Here is a 19,258-nt window from a genome sequence, read left to right on the forward strand (position 1 = left end):
GGTGATGATATGCACCGCAGGATGATGTGCCCTGCACCGCTGCACGATGATGTGCGCCGATGTGCCCCCCAGGATGATGTGTGGCGCACGATGATGTGCTGTGATGATGATATGCGCTGCAGGATGATGTGCGCCCCACGATGATGTGCGGTGATGATGTGCGGCACAGGATGATGTGCGCCACACAATGATGTGCACCTCATTATGATGGGCGGTGATGATGTGCGCCACACGATGATGTGCACCGCAGGATGATGTTTTGTTACTTTGCCTGTATTTTGTCAACTTGCATGTGTTTTCTTATCTTGCATGTGTTTTCTTATGTTGCTGTTCGTTGAGCCACTACAGAGCCTCCTGACCTCAATCTGGCCATAAAAGTGGATAGCTTTAAAAAAGTAATACTACAATATGTATTTATATTTATAACATCTTTTTCAGGGCTTGTATCACCTTCATGAAACTGGCAAAATGCATAGAGACATAAAGGTAAAGCATTTTTTTAAACATTATCAAGGTGTTACCTTATGATTGCGTTCATACATTGTTGTACTGTGGATTGTCATGGGAACAGATGCTCACATTACAATTGGTGTTCTCTCTGCAGGGAGCCAACATCCTCCTGACAGAGAGGGGAGATGTGAAACTGGGTCAGTGGTGATTTGCATCGGGCACATATCTGCAGCACTCATTTAACTCCTGCCACTCATCAAGTGTGGGCGAAAAGCAGGCGACAGCCCCAGTGTAACCCTGTCTCTCTCTTCTGTGTCCAGCGGATTTTGGAGTGGCAGCGGAGATCAGCGCCTCGGTGGCCAAAAGGAAGTCGTTTATCGGAACGCCCTACTGGTGAGATGAACGCAGCTGACCTCTGTCTGTTAACAGTTGACGTGATTTGGATGAGGGATGCAAGTAATCAATGTGCAGCATATGCAGACATGCAGTATAGCAACACATTATATTTCTGTACTTACTACTATATTGATTGAAACCGTGTTGCGGTATAGAAATTGTATAAACAGATGGGAAACAGCTATAGACAGGGGCGGATTTCCCGGTGGGGGACAGGGGGGTCCGGACCTCCAGAGAGTTGTCCCTCTATATATCACTGCAAACATATGCAATGATAATGTTAAATAGTGATACAATATGTAATGAATGTATGTACTCCCAGTGGACCGCACCGCTTCCCCTCCCATGTGTCACACACACGGTTTCTCTCTCTCTCTCTCTCTCTCTCTTCTCTCTCTCTCTCTCTCTCTCTCTCTCTCTCTCTCACATTAATCAGACCTCAATTGTTCATTTAATATAACCCGGACCATCTTTGTACGTGCAGCTGCTTCTTCTAATGCACATGTGAGGCAGGTGGTCAATCAACAATTTAGATGTTCGCAAAGGCCATGTAAACAGCCAGTATCTCCTTTTCAGGATAATCATATCCAATGTCCCCTTTCTCTTTTGTCTCCTATTCATTCTGAATCCTCTGCCCAGGATGGCTCCAGAGGTGGCTGCAGTGGAAAAGAAGGGCGGCTACAACCACCTGTGTGATATCTGGGCAGTTGGAATCACTGCCATCGAGCTGGCAGAGCTCCAACCGCCCATGTTTGACCTTCACCCAATGCGGTGAGTCAGGACAGACGACGGGGACTCGAGCTCAGACGGATCTAATGAACTCATGTCAGAGCAGAGAGATAAACAGTAGAGGCGTGTGTTATGTAACATGTTGCCTGACTGCCCTGCATTTCATTCCTGGACAGTCACTGCCTTTTAACAATTAAGACCTTAGACAGTGCAGTGACATTTAAAAAAATGTTTCAGAGCACTGATGTTGATGTCCAAGAGCAGCTTCCAGCCTCCGAGACTAAAGGATAAATCCAAGTGGTGAGTTGGACTGCCAGTGTTTATCCTTTAAAATCATTTAGTATTTAGACAGAAAAGATGTAAAATTGATTCACACCGCGTCACCCCCCCCCCCCTTCCCCTGTTTGTCCTCTCTGTGCAGGTGTGCAGGTTTCCAAAGCTTTGTGAAGATGGCGCTCATTAAAAACCCTCGTAAAAGGCCCTCAGCCGAGACGCTGCTGCAGGTTGGCTTCTTCTATGTGTCATTAATGAAAAGTGGTTAACTCGCCATTATCATAAAGTCATACGGGTGATAATAATGAATCTGGTAATCACGAATTGACAGATAGTGGTAATAATAATGAAAATCAAAAGCACCAGGGGGGCTGCTGCATACCCTGCTCTATATACCACAGTCAGAGACTCCTGACTTTTTTAATATTGTAATAATGCCGTTTCATAATGATGTCATCATGAAGTAATTTGAACCATATTATGACGATGATTGGTTGATCTCATGAGCTGTAGATTGTGTCTCTTATCTTATTGGTTGCAAAACTGACTGCATTACTACAATATATAACGTCATGCTGACATCTTACCTCATGGTGGCTTCTTCATGATGACACTTATCATACAATGGGGAATCCTTTTCTGATCAATACACGTTTTTGATTGTCTTGAATACTTGAAAACTTATTATTTTTCCAGTGCCATTTTACATGGTTTTCTGAAATCAAACTGAGCTTCCTAATAGTGTCAAAGGCTCTGATCTATACCTTCTTCCTCCAGCATCCATTTGTGACACAGCTACTGACCCGTAACCTGGTCATTGAGCTCTTGGACATGGCCAACAACCCCGAGCTCCACTCTACCCACACTCACAGCATGGACGACAATGAACTGGAGGTCAGTGCAAAGGAAGGGGTCCGAACTGACACCACAGCGGGACAGACAAAGATTCATAGACTGATCAACTGAGGATATTTATTATTTACAATATTTGAGATTGAAAAAATAGAAAAGAAACAGGTTAAGTCTGTTTCATGGTGAACAGTGTTTTTTCTTTGCTGGTGCGACACATACATTTTCTCTTGACAGATTGGGGAAATGGCTCCTGACAAGATTCAGTCAGCTGGGAAACACCTGCCTGCAGAGAGGACCCTGTCCGAAGAGCAATGTGAGGACACACACACACACACAATCAACTTAACTCACCTTTTGCGGTTTTTCCACACACCCAATATGCAGTCTTCCTTCAGACACGCGGTTGATTGTTTGTGACTTTGGTGTTAAGCGTTGCACAGTTTGACTGTGACAGCCACTGCCAGTGCCTAAGCTTGTGACTGTATGCGTGCATATGTAGATATATTGTATGTCCGTTGTACTTGCTGATGAGTCGCCTCATTGTCCAGCACGACCCCCAGTATTCTGTGCTGTAATCTCCATAATATGAATGAGGACAAAAGCCTCTCAGTCAGCCTGCTGGTGACTGCCCTCCTTCTGTATCTCGTCCACACATGTGGGATGGAGGTTGCGTCAGACGGTGGCACTGCGAACATGCCACTGGTGTTTGACAGACAGTGGTACCTCTGTGCCATACGCTGTGGCTAGAGTGACTTCACATTGCTGAACTGCCTTAATGCTTCTTGTGGCCGAATGTTTCTTACGCGACAGTCTGGTTTCACTATCCGTCTAGTCCCATATCATAAACCAACTTGGTGCTGACCTGTACTTTCCCTTTCACACACTGTGACATAAATAGACACACAAGCCACAAACACATTTAACACCTGGGTTAACACTTTGGGTTTGACCAATATGGGCTCACACTGCCTCTGATTTTACTACTCTACTTACCAGTGCAGTAAGTAATTGTTTGCACATTTGTGACTAGGCTGATAAAACTACATTTGGCTGGGTATCAAACCTCAGTCCTTTATTTGTACTCTGTAAGTATTGCAAACTGTTGTTTATGAAACGTTGCCATCAATTGTGTGGTCAGTTTTGTAATCTTTAAATTCTAACCCACTCCCATTACTAAAACATACTGAGACCAAGAACAAATAAAACATGTAATATTTACAATATTCCAAGTTCTGTTCTAGTTTAAGGAAGTCATGATAGATCACATACAGTATGTGACATAGCAGTCTAGCAGGAGCGTAGGTGGTTCTTAAATGTAAAAGGAAGACAAAATAGTGCAATATAGGGAATTAAGGACAGAGAGCATCAAGGAAAAAATAAAATAGGTACAAATATATAAAATCCTCATGCAAATGATATAGAGCAGTATTAAACATGTTGCTGCATTACACTGTAAACCAGCCAAACTTTCGATTAAGGCTTCACCTACAATTTTACTGTCCAACAACAACGCTAGATCTTGACCAAAAAAGGGCACAGAATGTTCAGTGTGATGGAATCTCTGTGGGAAGCAACTTTCAAGTGTCCGCAAGTCGATTTTCATGCTGTAGTTAAATGACTGACTTCTGCTGAGGTGGTAAAAAAATCCAAAGCATGTCATTTGTTGTGAGTGGAGTAAAAAATGCTAAAATACAAATAAAAACACATTTTGGAAGTTTATTAATACCCCTCATTTTTCATTCCATAACTAGCATTTTTTTATTTGCATATGACACAATAGACTCAAACACCACACTTAAAATCTGTGAATTCTACTTGTGTCTAATCTTTACTGAAGAGCCATTAAAAAAAAAATCATCCTCAAAATGTTGAAAATAACGAGTTCATGAAGGTGAAAAAAAAAGGGTTAGGTTTCTGGATACGCCGCCCTGATCTTGATCCACACCTAAATTAATTTTTTTGCCCTGACTCATAATTCATCCTTCCAGCAAGTTTCATGATAATCCTTTCAATTTTTGTATAATCCTGCTTACAAACAAACAAAAACATCGACAAACAAACAGACAGGGGTGAAAACATAACCTCCCTGGTTGAGGTAAAAAAAGAGTAATTGTGCTTAGTCACTGTGTAAGTGCTCAGCTGCTGCTGTGGGGGGTCACGGCTGCAGTGTTTTCCGCAGTGTCAGCTCTTTATCGATGTGTGATAGGTGGTGTGTGGATGCAGAGTGCATCCATAGCTCTAACTACAGGTAATCAATGCACTTGAGGGTTGAGTGCGAATCGATGTTGCGACCCCAAAAAAGGCCTGGAATGTTAGGGAACACATTGTCCTGCACTTTATTTTCTTAATCTGATCAAATCCACGGTTCATGCATTAACGGCCATTTCACATCATTTTCTTTGCAGTCCACCAAGTAAAGTTCGGACCCCAGCTAAGAAAAGTCACAGAGCCTTATCCTGATATGGTAATGCACGTTTTTCCTAGAGGATAGTTTTGTGAGCGTGGCATCCACCAGAACTAGATAAGACCAAAGGTTGTGTCTTGCTTTTACTTTCAGCAGGGTTCGTATGATGATGACTGGAGTATGTCTGGAGAGGAAGACAACTCACCGTAAGACTCTCTTTTTTTTCATTTCACTCTGTACTGGGATTATTGTGGGTTATCATTGTCGACCACTGTCCCAGATGTCACCCTTAAAAGTAATCAGAAGTTATCCTAAGGACACCTATCGGGGGAAATTCTCTAATTCACCTCTTACATCAATATATATTTTAATTATATCCAAGGATTACTTCCTATGTGTTGATCTATAAAAAACTGTGTTCCAAAATGGAAGATCATTTTTAGGCTTTGGTGATTTAGCTTAAAAAAAATCTGTGGAACATACTACTAACAATAATCTTTATCAAATCATTAAATTATTATTGTGTGATGATTACAAAAAATCTATTTTTAGGCAGATGGGTGTCAGGTAATCTGTAAGTGAGAGTGTGACCACTAATAGCTTTGGGGATTGTATTAATGGATCATTGGGCTCAATAGCTTTCAGAGTATGTCACCGTAATGACCCCCTCAGACTTTTTAATAGAATGAGACACATTTGAATTACCAGCAGGGATCCTTCTTAGTGACTTAGTGACTTAGTGATTTATTGAAAGTTAAATGTGTAATTTAGTCGTGTTAGCCTCCCTGTATAAATAAGTAATAATCAGGATTTAGGTTCGCGGTAGTAATAATGTTTATTAGGATGAAGAGAATAATTCACATTTTATATTTTTTTAGTTGTTTTGGCCATCACTTCTCTCTCTTATTACAACATTGTATGCACCAAGGTGATCACAATATGGTGACACTGTAGCAACAAAGTCAAATAACAGCTGGTGATCGGAGAAGCTTGAAAAAACAATTAACAGTTACCCAGATTACATAAACCACAGATTCCAAATTGGGAACATTTGCATCTCAGGGATTACTTCTTTGGTTACCTCAGGGTACAGGTGGGGACTTTAAAGTAGTCCTGGTATTTTTTTATGTATAAATGAAGACAATAATGCACTTTAGACTTTAGACTTTATAACCACTTATTTTAAATTAAAAAGGAAATCAACACACATATACGATAATAGAATATTGTGGGTCAGTACCAGTGACCTTGCAGCAACAAAAAGCCGACAGCACAGAACATGCCTCCGTCTCAAAACTTCTGTAAATTATAATGTCTGAACAACGTAACTGAAATCAACTGGTAACTGGTTCACATACAAGAAGCAAAGTCAAAATAGATATCTGAGATTGCTACTTGCAAAATCGACCGACCATTTGAAACAAAGAGACTCCCACTACACACTGAACTGTTTCAGTGTTTTAAAGCCTTAATTAGAGTCAACAGTCGGAATATGACACAAAACCAAAGTTCCACTGCTGGACCCGAGTCAGGAATATTGTGGTCTCCGCCACACAGCCTGGGAACAATGAGGTCATGTCCTCACTATTCTGGGGGATGTTACCAGGTCTAAGTTTTACGTCAAGTTTTAGGTCTTTGGTTTTTAGTGTGACATTGACTGTGTTTTAGTTCGGGGAATGGTGCCATATCTGATTGATAGAATAAAACTAAATGTGTGTGATCGACTTTGCCCTTCAACTGTTCTTCCATATATACATTTTTGGGAACACGTGTCCCAAGTTTGGTATAAATAGAAACATCAATCATTTTCGATTTGATCTGGCAACAGCCCTTCTTAGAGATGAACCTAGTGAGTGTAATGTTCTATTTAGTGACAGTAGGATGGCCAAAACAGGAGTTCATTGCAAACCAGAATTATAATATAACAATGTGGCACATAGTAACAGCAGATTCAGCTTTGTGATTCTGTTCGTGTATCAGCATGATTATTGGGCTTCAGGAACCGATAGGAGTCGACCTCTGGTTCCTTCCCTCCCATTGTTATGGGCCATTCATGCCCGTAGTCAGATAAACACCAGGTCTTCCTGTTGCAGGAGCCTGTTGGAATGTGTGGAGCAAGCTCTGCAGCTGAGGTAGGCCACGTCCATCACCTCCAGCATCTCCTAACAGCAGTGTCCTGCCGTCCCACTTGAATTTACCTGAATTAAGCTGCTTGTGATGATTGATTTTTTTTTTATCATGTAAATGTCAGCTAACGGCAACATCTTTGACATAGTCAGTGGATTTGTGTTTGTCCTCTGCTTATCCAATCCCCAGACCCCAGTCCTGCGAATTCGGCACAAACCCCCTGGTTCTCAGCTTTTTGGGCTTTTGTCTGCCTCTTTTTTTTTGTTTGTTTGTTTGTTTGCGGTGTTTCATGTACATTTTTTGTGTATGTGCTGCTGTTACCCTGACCTCCGCCTTTTCCAGCATCTGTGTTTGTTGTCCATCTTGTTGTCATGACGATGTTCTCAGTACATGACTTGATTCTTAAATTTTAGAGACTGATCACAACCTTGTCGCTCCATTGTCTTTCAGAAGTTTAACCATAAGGAGGGCGCCATCTACTGACGTAAGTGATAATCACTGTTGCCATAAACTGGAGTTGTGTTATACTCTCATGTTTAGTCCAAAGTTTCAATGTATCCACTTAAAACAACGAATTAAAACACAGAGACAAGTGCCGTAGAAGGATTTCCCCCATTGACTCAACAATAGAAGAGCAGCATTAAAGCTTTTGTGAAAATAGTCCATTTGTACTAAACAACTGACTTTAACGTCTTTATTATGTCTTTTTATTGATCATTCACAGATGTGGATCCATTCTATTTAGCTGGATTTCTCAGTCTAGGATTAGAAACAACTTATTTCATTTAATTTTTTTGTCCACTATGATATGTATTCACTGTACTGTGATAACGTAACAGCCTTGCTTTGGGGCATTCACAAAGTTTGCACTTGCTTGGTTCCCCTTCAAGAATGCAGCTAGGTCCTGGGTAAATCACTTGTTTTGTGTTTTAATCTACAACGATAAACCTGCTCAACGATAGTTAATGGTCCCACTCACTTTTGTTTTATCTTACTAGAAATGTCTAATTTTACTTTCTTATTGTAGTTCCTTGTGTTGCAGTCCTGTTTAATCAAGCAATGCACTTTGTGACTTTGTTTTATAAAAATGAGTATTATTGGTATGTCAACATTATAACATTGTGTACAGTGGATATACAAAGTCTACACATCCATAATAAAATGCCAGGTTGTTGTGATATAAAAAAAAAACAACACCACAATAATGTGAGAATTTTTTGTTGAAAAACAAACTGAAATCTTTTAGGGGGAAAAACTAAAAAAAAGAAAACAGAACTTCTATAGTATGGTCACTTGAATGTGCACACCCTCTTATAATTGGGGATGTGACTGTGGTCAGAATTAACAACTCCCAATTAAACTCACGCAATGTAGCATTAAGTTCTGGGAGGATTTTCCTCACATTTATTTCGTTGCACCTTGCAGCAATAGCCACGGTCCGCAAAGAGCCTACAAAGCATCAATGGGATCATATTGTTGAAAGGTATCAGTCAGGTGAAGAAAGATTTCCAGGCATTACATATATCATGGAACACAGAGAAGACTGTCATCGATAAGTAAAGAAATATAGCAGTGGAGAAAACAGTGACGTTAAACAAGAACTGGACGTCACTCCAAAATGAATGAAAAGACAAGACGAGGAGGCTGCAGGTCTTTCTCACATATTCTTCTTTTGTCTGGTCTATGGAGTAAGGTGGCAAAACACAAGCCTGATCTTATACATTTTTGCAAAAACCTACATCAAGTCTCCAGAAAGCATGTGAGAAAACGTGTTCTGGTTTGATGAGACCCAGGTTGAACCTTTTGGCCTTGATTCCAAAAGATATGTTTGTGCACATCACTAGAAAAACATCCCCCCCAAGGGGAAGCGTGGAGGTAGCATCAGCAGCATCATGCTTTGGGGCTGTTTTCTAGTTAGTCAAGGGGGAGGGAATTATGAAAAGTTCCAAATACCAGACTACTAGCAAAAAATTCTGAATGCTGTCATGAACTCAAAAGGTGCATCAACAAAGTATTAGTTTAAGGGGGTGCACAATTATGCAACCACAGTATTATAGTTTGATTTTGTATTTTACCCCCTAAAGATTTTGGTTTGTTTTTCAATTGAATTGTACAGGTTTTAAGCTATTAAAGGCAGTAAAAGTTCTGACATGATTTATCTCAATCTAATTTTTTTTTACATAACAAATACCTGGCATTTTAACCTGGCAGGGGTATCTAGACATTTTATATCCACATTATCCCCTCAGCTTGAGTCACGTCTTTGCTTCGTTGTTGTTCAGGGAGGTAAGAAGAGTGGTCTGTTCAGTCCGACCACAGCGTCCCTTCCGGCCTTCAGCTCTTTAACCCCCACCACAGATGACAAGGACCTGACACTGAGGCCGAGCTGCACACTTGGCCCTGACGCCGCTATCATCACTGACCCCCCCTCCACTACAGGTAAAACACACTGCTGCTTCAAGGGATCATCTTCTGTAACCAACATGTCTGATTGTCAGAAACTAAGAAAATCTTTTGGGGTCCAACAATTTTACTTTTTCTTCTTAATAAGTCTTAGCTAGGTGCTCAGCCAAACAGGACATCAGACAGCGCTGCAGTGACCCATGTCTGCCTGAGGGGGACGATGTTACAGCAGAAAACAGGAGGGCTACCAATGTTTCTCTCTCGAGACAAGAGACACCACTGTCACCCGAGTGGAGCACACTAAGGAAAAAAACAGAGAACTCTGTGAGTTCCAACCAAACATCTGCGCCTTCCTAACAGAAGCCAATATCAATAAGCTTGTGTGATTTGCTAACCGAATAACTTCCTAATGACTTCATGATTTTCCTTTAAAAGTGTGTCTGTAAGATGAAAAAAATCATGCAACCAAAGATGTCGATTTTTTTGTGTTTGATGGACGGTCTCTATCCTCCCCTTTGTTTTGTCCCGTGTAACCCTTGACATTTCTAGAGGGCTGATTGTCATGGACTTCCTCCTACCCCTCAAGTCCATGTAAGTGTGAAATCTAACAGCATGCCACCTACACTGAAACTTGACCAAAGACAATGCTCTGATGACTAACAAGACAAATTTTGCACGGCGAGGTATGAGTTGCCCTCGGAAAAGTTTCAGACCTGGTATTATGGTGACGTTAAATCTATTCCGATATCCGATCGCTCAGACCTCATTTGGAGATAGTCTGGGACGCATGTGGCCACATTCCTTTAGTTGTGTCAACGCAAATGTGACATTGAAGCGTCACCAACTGAGCTGACGTCCTCTGACCTGCTGCGGCTTCACGATGGATCAAAGTGTTTTCACTCTCCTCTGTGTGCATATGTTGTTTTGTTATTGACCACTGACACAATATCAACACTGACCACCTCATAAGGATTGGATCCCTCCCTCTCTCTTTCTCACTATACTGGGTCCTGTAGATTTTTTACACCCTAATTTTTCCATTCCATTCCACAAATGTATAAACAAATTCATACACATCACACACACATTCAACCTCAGAATCCAGTTTCTGAAGTCAGGAAAATTCAGAAGTATCCAACTGCAACTTTAAATAAATGTTTTTTGTGTGAAGTGATGCCAATACCAAAAATCCAAGTGTTCCTGTTAGCATGACAGACCATGAGTGATTGATTTACTGTGTTGCCTTTGTAGATGGGAGCCTGCTTCTCCAAAGTCTTCAATGGTTGTCCTCTTCAAATCCACTGTGCTGTCACCTGGATTTTACCTAAGACAAGAGGTAGGATAGTGAGGTCTCCTCAGGTCCTGAAGCTCTGAGGGGAGAGTTTCCTTTGATGAGTTTGTCCAGAAATTATTATAAAGCACTACTAGTGTCATGGAAAAATAATAATAAATATTGAAATAAAATTCCATTAATCAATATTTAAAATTGAATACATAATTGAATTTGGATTAAGAATACAGATGAATAAAGGCTACTTCCTCTCCCATTGCCATTTCCCCTGCAAATTCATGAATGCCTGTGTTTATCGTTCAATTAGCCATTAATTCAATATTTTTCATTTTGGTGACACTTGTGATCCTCCATAAGAAATCACATTAACTATACAAATTACACTACATGTATAGGATTGTCTTGTTTTGTAGGGCAGTAAAAACTTGAATTGTTGTCCGTTTGATAAAAACCTTTACTTCTCAGATCAGTACCTTATTCTCGGGGCAGAGGAAGGCATCTACACTCTGAACCTCAATGAACTTCATGAGGATACACTAGAGAAGGTAAGACCGGCACAGACACATGTATTTAGAATACACTGTAATACTATTTAATATAGCTCAGTTTGAAAATTAGTAACTTAAGTGTTGTTTTGGTTCATATGTTCTGGGCCTCATATTGTAGAAGCTCGGGCTGATTGAGAAACCTAAGAGAAGGGGTGCAGACATTATAAGTAATCCTAATTTGTTTCACTATAAATCTGAAGAAATGAACCTCAGCAAAGGTTTAATCAGGAAGACTGACTTCATGCCTGTTAAGTAGGCCTGGGAATCGCACGGTAACTCTCAATACGATACGCCATACATGGCCTGATATACAGTGATTCTGCTATAACCGATATACTGCAAGACAATTATATAAAGATACGTCCCGATAACTGTTTAGTGAAGAAGCAAAGTGCACATGAAAAGTGTAGGATTTGTTTGGATTTGTTTCCAGATTTGAATGCAGATCAAGTTTTATCTTAGTACCTCTCTAGTTTTTTACAAGCACACTTTAAGTTGTCAATGTCCACATATGTCATCAATTCAATGTAAAATAACCATAAACTGGCAAAAGTTCTGTAGTATATTCAACTAAATAGATATTTTTAACCTGGGTATAAACCAGAATCACATGTTTAAGCATGCAGCCAGCATCTTTGGCTTCTCAGAAATTCCTCCATGTATTTCTCGCTAGTTCTCTCCCCCTAGGGAATGATCTCTGACCTGTTAATGGATGAGCATAGAACATGGGTCTTCGTCTATTAAGCACAAGGCATGTCCTTATGAATTCATCATTTCCTTTACATATTATATGCTCAGACACATGCAGTCATGTCCTGCTAACCCACGTGATGTGGGACGTTGTCATGGCCGTAGGCAACCTCTATATATTTCGCGTGCTCGACCCCTGCAAGTTAGACTTCACTATTGGCTGTGGTTTCCCGGGTATCTAGATGCCCATCCTGACCTGTAAACTTCTTTGTAATAAACTTTAATATACAAGCTAGTTCTGGGCCCGCGGAATCCTTCCTTCAACTTCACCATCATTGACATCTCTGCTGTTTAGAGTATAGGTAGACTAAACTATGAACAGTATATACAACAAAATATCAAAATATAGATATTTGATTATTATTGATAATTGTTTCTCATGAGTCAGGTCGACGACATATTATTGATATTTTGTCCAAACTTCTCTCTTAAAGAGGACATATTATGAAAATTCCACTTTTGCGCTAGAGTGCATAGAATGGGATTACGACCGAAATAAACGCCATAGTCACACCATGCCCATGTAGGGAGTCTCGCTACATGGCGTTGGACGAGCGAGTCCAACGCTAGCTGGGGAGCCGGGCTCGCTAGGGGCTCTCCCAGGCTAGGGGAGGGGCACTCAAAGCAGGTAAATCTGAGGAGGGCAGGTTAAAAAGTTGCTGTTTAAAATGATCCTTGTGGTATTTTGACCAAAATATGTCACAGACATTTCATTAAGACCCCAAGTAACTATAATAACTTGTGGTAAAATGGGCATAATATGTCCCCTTTAAGTCACACACAAAGTTCCTGCTATCTCAAGGCTCACTCTCTCTTCATCCAATCACAGCCTGACACACTGGCCTTGAGCCAATCACCACTAGACTGTCAAAGCTTCAAATGTTCTCCCACCCTCCTGTCACCTTGGCTTTCAGTTCAGCATTGTTGGGATATATAGAGATATATAGATGTATGTAGTGTTTCCACAATAAAAGTCCACTGACTTGGCTTTTCTATCTTCCAACAGCTTCTGCCTCAGCGCTGCACGTGGCTGTATGTAATGAACAATGTGCTGATGTCTGTCTCAGGTAACAAATCCCATCCACGTGTGTTTTTCCACCAGAGGACACAGAGTTCTGTATTTAATCCATCGCTCTAATAAAATCTCCGTCCCGCAGGGAAGTCCTCGCAGCTTTATTCCCACAATCTGACGGCTCTGTTTGAACAGGGGGGACATGTGCAGAAGAAACACAGCAGTCTGTCACTCAGCACAAACCGCTTCACTGAGAGGATCAGCACCAGGTAGGGCAGGACGTTAGCTGGATTTGTTTAAAAGTATAGAGTATAGTGGTAGTGGTGGAGAGATAGCTAACAACGTCTTATCTCTGGTTCCACAGAAAGTATGCAATATCTGTGAAGATTCCGGACACTAAAGGCTGTAGGACATGTAGCGTAGGTAAGTGATGCAGAATTTACTTAGTAATAACTGACTTGCTAATAGATTATTTCTGAAATAAAAAATACTGACTCCTCCGATTTTTCTCCCTTCTCTCAGCAAGAAACCCGTACACAGACAGTACGTTTCTGTGTGGGGCTGTTCCGTCCGGCCTGGTTCTGCTACTGTGGTATGAGCCTCTCCAGAAGTTCATGCATTTAAAGGTTTGTACTGACACGTTGTACTTTCAATGGTCTTCAGTGAAATACAGCTTTGTGTATTTACATTATTTGGTAAGTTATGTAGTATTCATTACCTCTGCAGAGGAAGTGAATTCAGATCAAGAACCGGAATCATAGTTGTTTTATTTTTGACTTTCTGTAACATTGTTGTATTATTTACAATTAATACAAGGTAATACGCATGGCTGGAAACATCAAACTGTTGTTCTTACATTTCAGTTATTTTTTGGCATATATATAACAAAAATTCTTGAATTCTCCAGTTTCAATAATACAGCTTCAGATTTTATATCTGGTTTTGTCTGTAATTAACCATAAAGCCTATTCTGCTCACATGACTGATTTAGCCTCAGTCTGGGAGGTTTGTTCAAGTCAGGCTTTTTACAGTAATCCCTACTTTTCTGTTCTTTGTAAGACTATTCTCCTCTGGTTCACTTTAAAGAAATTTAAAAAAAATTTGATACAATTTCGACAAAATAACATCTTTCATCCAGGCCCATTTTGATTGGTTATACTGAAAATCACTGATTGTATTGATTATGCTGTAAAGCGCTTTGAGGGGTCACCAAGACTAGCAAAGTGCTATATAAATGCATTTATCAGTGTGTTTGTTATGCATATGCCCAGAGAGTTTAAACAACACTACACACAATACAATTAAAGTACTGTTTGTGTGCATATTTTCAGGCATATTTCCAGGTAAAACATTCAATATTTGCTGTGTCACGTCATACTTGCCAGGTTTACCTGAATCTAAGAAGTATCTCCCCTCAGAACATTGTTACCATTATATTACTTGACTGTTCTTACTCCACCTGCAGCACATCGCGATGAGGCTGCCCGACTCTCTGCCTGTGTTTGAGCTGCTGGTGCTGGTAACGGACGAGTTCCCTCAGCTGTGTGTTGGAGTGAGAGAGTGCAGTAATGGGAAACCCTCGACCAGCCAGCAGCTCCAGTTTGATATCATCGAGCTGAACGGCACCCCGGTTTCTGTACCAGGTAGGACTGACCGCTGTGCTCCTCCACTGCAGCTGATGCAGCTCAGCTCAAAGGTGAAAGTCAAATCTCCTCTGTGTCTCTCTGTGCGTCTGCAGACAGTGGAGCACTGAGGGCCGAGCAGGTGACCCAGCTGGATAGAGACACCGTCCTCATCGCAGTAGAAAGTAAGTCACGTCCATCTCAATGCATCTTCTAAACCCTCCATGCCATCCTGTCGCACGGACTCTTAATCCACCATAACTGAATGTCAATGCTCATTGGACAGAAACTGTTAGGATCGTGAACCTGCGAGGTCTTCCATCCAAGGAGCTGGCTGCTGAAATGGTCTTTGACTTCCCCATCGAAACACTAGGTAGAAATCAACATGTGTAAAAGCGCAGTGAGTGAGACTTGGTGTGGCTGTGGACACTCGGGTGACGTGATGTGTTTTCACAGTCTGCTTACAGGACAGTGTGCTGGCCTTCTGGAAACATGGCCTCAAAGGGAAGAGCTTTCATTCCAATGAGGTGAGTACATCCAGGATTAACTTGAGGCTTGGACAATATCGGATGTCTTGTGTTTGTCACTCACTCGAACGTGCACTGCCTTGTCTATGAACTTTCACCTTTATCTGCAGGTGACACAAGAAATTACAGATGAGAGCCGAGTCTTCAGAGTTTTGGGAACAAGCAGGTATGTCCACGGTAATCTGACACTTTCAGTGACATTCTCTGTGGAGGGGATTAGAAAGTAGAAATAATGGCAGTAATACTGGTAATAATAGGAGTAGTAATGTTTTTGGGATTACTGTTACCAGTAGTACTATTAGACATAGTAGCTATGAGGGTAGCAGTACTTGCATGGGTAGTAGAAGCCTTTGTAGGAAAAATATTGGTAGTATAGCAGTAGTGTTAATATTAGGGATTGTAGCAATAGTATAAATTGTTTAAAATTACATTCATTAGTTGTAGTAGAATTGATGTTAGTGATCTTAGTGTAACACTAATATTAATAACTCGGTAGTATCAATGGTATCAGTGTTTATGATAATATTTATAGCACAAATAGTGTTAGTATCAAGAGAAGTGCATGACAGGTGTATTCATAGTAGTAGTGGGAGTGATATTATTACCAGTAGTAGTGTCTGCAATGTCAAAAAGTAGTTAAAGCAGTTTTGGTAGTAGATTATATATATATATAGAGAGAGAGAGAGAGAGAGAGAGAGAGAGAGAGAGAGAGAGAGAGAGAGAGAGAGAGAGAGAGAGAGAGAGAGAGAGAGAGAGAGAGAGAGAGAGAGAGAGAGAGAGAGAGAGAGAGAGAGAGAGAGAGAGAGAGAGAGAGAGAGAGAGAGAGAGAGAGAGAGAGAGAGAGAGAGAGAGAGAGAGATTTGTATCGGTTGGCTGATTGAATTAGCCACTATTTCTTTCTTATTTAGTTATCTATTATAAAATTAGGTATAAACGGTCAAATTGAAATGTAAAATATATCATGGACATAGTAGTAAGGATGATAGTAATGTGTGTAGGTATATATGTATCGGTATCTGAAATGTTCTACTCCCAAATATTGGTATCACCTTATCGGTTTTGCCATGTAGCTTTAAAAATCCACATCCGCTCTTATTGATATTAATCAATAGGGATAGTAGTAAATAAAGAATAATGTGTACAAGATGAGTGAGTGCATAATAAATCATAAAGGTAAACAGTAATGCAAATAACAATTACATGGTAATTGAAGTCACTTACGCTCACGTGCCAGATCTTCATGCTGTGTGGATGAGTGTTGAGATGTCTCTCCTCTCTCCTTGTACAGGGACATAATCCTGCATAGCATACCCACTGATGACCCGTCAGCACTGAGCAACCTCTACATCCTCACTGGACATGAGAGCAGCTACTGAGAGGAGCTGGGTCGGCTTCTACAAAAGAAGCAGAAGCAAGACACCAGCACCATGTGATCTCACCAGCTCCCTGCTGTGACAGACGAATAAATGAGCATGGGATGTATGTTGCCCGCACAGATTTAAACTCTTTTTTTTTAAGGGCAACATGACTGTAAAAAGACTAAGAGACTTGTCAACAAGCTTAGTGACTTTCTAACTCTTGAGTGTCCTAATTAAAGCTGCAAAAGCCAAGATTTTCATGTTAAAATAATCCATCCTCCCAGTCTTAGTCACAGTGTGGCTGCTGCAGGTCCATGCCATAGATCTCCTGCTGTCTATCAGGAGCGTAGACCAGAAAAACATGGACATAACATTTGTGACATCACGTACAATCTTCTGAACTGATGTTGAAGCTTTCATTTGAGTTTGCTTTTCATCTTTGTCATCTCGTGGACCCGCCTGAGAGCTACTGAGGAGGAAGGATGAGTGTGACAGACTTAGACTCCTGTCAATCAAATACATGAATAAACCTTGATACCCACATTAACACACAGTCATTAATATATTTGTCAGTGGAAGGTCTGTTGGATTTTTAAAAACATTTCAAGGGATTTCTGTGGAGTATGAGAGCACAGGGACCATTGCTGATACTGCAGCTTAAAGCAACAACATACGACTGTGTACTTTTTCTTACAGCTTCAAAATGTTCATGCACAACGACCTGCAAGGGGAATTATAATTATTTTATTCCCAACCTGTGGCTCGGAGTCCTGTTCTTGCTTTACGTAACAGTTCTGAGCAGGTAGATAATCAGAAGCTTCAACTGCCGGAATCAGGCCCCACTGTAGATCCGTTAAAAAAACTTAGGAGTCATTGGAACCAGGAATCATATCTGATATTCAACAAGGAGAAGTTTAAAATAGCAAGAATTGTAAACAGAAGCTTGGGATCATAAGGAATATCAATATAAAAACAGCTCAGACTTAGTGGCCAACAGAATGAATTACCACCTGTGGCTATAGAGTGCGCTGTTGTTCAGCAAAAGTTGCACATGTTGCTTTTGCTGAACATCAGCATCCTCTTTGTTAGTACATTGCTTAAATCCTCTGGACTTGGGCTTCACTACTCGGCCATTGGGTTTGCCTTATTTATTTTTGTCTTGCATATTTTTCTCCACACTATTTGAATATGTGTCTTGTCGGAACTTCCAAATGGTAAATACTGTTCATGTCACCAATGTCATGATTAAACCATGGGAAACAATATATTCACGGGGAAATACAGAGTTTGTCGGTATATGTAATAAAGCCTAGATCTATAAACAGGTCGTAAACATGGCAATCTTTATCCGTCTCTAGCACTCATCGAATATGACATGATTGAGTCAAGATATTTTATTCTTATTTTATTCTTCCTCAACCGTTAGTCCTGATCAAAAACCTGTGATGAGAGAATCAAACCCTGACTCAAACCCTTAACAGAAAATGAAAGTATGTGGTTGAGGCGAGCCGAAGTTAAAGGCTCATTCCATTGCAGAAAGTCCCCCATGGGTGTCAAACACATGGCTTTAATCCATAACCTGTGATGTCATTCCTCCAACCCTATTAATAATTCAACCTACACATAAGTTAAATATACATTGGATTCAAATGGGTGCCATATCAACTGAATACAAACAGGGAATCCAAATTGTGAATCCACTACATTAGTATTTTGTATAATGATATTTAAGTTATTTATGGAAAGACAACTGTATGAGTAACACTCACCTTTCGCTGACAGATACTTGAAGGACAGATTTTTTATGTTATTCTGTATAAGTTTGTAGGTTATATAACAATACTGTATCTTACACGTTAGAGAGATTGTAATATGAAAATGAAGATTTGAATAAACTTTAAAGCTAAAGCAGCTTTAGATACAGTGGCTTCAGAAACTATCCACACCCCTTCACGTTTTGTAAAGTTATGACGTTGTTTTATTTGCCCATCATCAGTACTTGATTATCATAATGACAACCTAAAAATGTGTTGTCCGAAAGTTTTGTCAAATGTAATTAATAGTATGCAGACCCTTAATTCATTACTAGCAGCAGCTATAGCTTTGAGCAAACGGTGATGATGTGTGCCGCAGGATGATGTGCGCCGCAAGATGATGTGGGGTGATGATGATATGCACCGCAGGATGATGTGCGGTGATGATGTGCGCCGCAATATGTGCGCCGCAGGACTATGTACGCCGCAGGACAAAGTGTGCGGCAGGATGATGTGCGCCGTGTGGCAAGATGATGTGCGCAGCAAGATGATGTGCGCTGCACGAATATGTGCAGTGATGATGATATGCGCAGCAGGATGATGTGCACCACAGGATGAAGTGCCCACAGGATGATGTGCGCTGCACGCTGATGTGGACGGCAGGATGATGGGCGCCACGATGATGTGCGCAGCAGGATGATGTGCAGTGATGATGATATGCACAGCAGGATGATGTGCGCCGCACAATGATGTGCGGTGATG

General features: G+C 40.8%; 1 protein-coding gene across 4 annotated transcripts in view; it reads left to right on the forward strand.

Annotated features, from left to right (window-relative positions):
• The window catches only part of map4k2 (mitogen-activated protein kinase kinase kinase kinase 2), a 32,295-nt gene extending 14,799 nt beyond the window's left edge, over positions 1-17,496 (forward strand). Inside the window, exons 6-32 of one of the 4 annotated variants that reach the window (XM_062384191.1) lie at positions 439-486; positions 605-647; positions 771-843; positions 1,486-1,617; positions 1,813-1,875; positions 1,997-2,078; positions 2,626-2,742; positions 2,935-3,013; positions 5,106-5,164; positions 5,258-5,310; positions 7,198-7,236; positions 7,682-7,715; positions 9,514-9,670; positions 9,783-9,958; positions 10,184-10,225; positions 10,886-10,970; positions 11,391-11,470; positions 13,230-13,290; positions 13,381-13,504; positions 13,600-13,658; positions 13,758-13,861; positions 14,701-14,878; positions 14,974-15,042; positions 15,144-15,230; positions 15,314-15,384; positions 15,495-15,550; positions 16,673-17,496. In XM_062384191.1, coding sequence (XP_062240175.1) covers positions 439-486; positions 605-647; positions 771-843; positions 1,486-1,617; positions 1,813-1,875; positions 1,997-2,078; positions 2,626-2,742; positions 2,935-3,013; positions 5,106-5,164; positions 5,258-5,310; positions 7,198-7,236; positions 7,682-7,715; positions 9,514-9,670; positions 9,783-9,958; positions 10,184-10,225; positions 10,886-10,970; positions 11,391-11,470; positions 13,230-13,290; positions 13,381-13,504; positions 13,600-13,658; positions 13,758-13,861; positions 14,701-14,878; positions 14,974-15,042; positions 15,144-15,230; positions 15,314-15,384; positions 15,495-15,550; positions 16,673-16,760 — 2,259 coding nt within the window. In that variant the 3' untranslated portion in view covers positions 16,761-17,496. The remainder of the gene's footprint in view (positions 1-438; positions 487-604; positions 648-770; positions 844-1,485; positions 1,618-1,812; positions 1,876-1,996; positions 2,079-2,625; positions 2,743-2,934; positions 3,014-5,105; positions 5,165-5,257; positions 5,311-7,197; positions 7,237-7,681; positions 7,716-9,513; positions 9,671-9,782; positions 9,959-10,183; positions 10,226-10,885; positions 10,971-11,390; positions 11,471-13,229; positions 13,291-13,380; positions 13,505-13,599; positions 13,659-13,757; positions 13,862-14,700; positions 14,879-14,973; positions 15,043-15,143; positions 15,231-15,313; positions 15,385-15,494; positions 15,551-16,672) is intronic. The other 3 variants (XM_062384192.1, XM_062384193.1, XM_062384194.1) reach the window with 3 other exon arrangements.
• Positions 17,497-19,258: the final 1,762 nt, after the last annotated feature.

This window comes from Platichthys flesus, chromosome 24 (assembly GCF_949316205.1).
Source record: "Platichthys flesus chromosome 24, fPlaFle2.1, whole genome shotgun sequence".
Taxonomy (NCBI): domain Eukaryota; kingdom Metazoa; phylum Chordata; class Actinopteri; order Pleuronectiformes; family Pleuronectidae; genus Platichthys; species Platichthys flesus.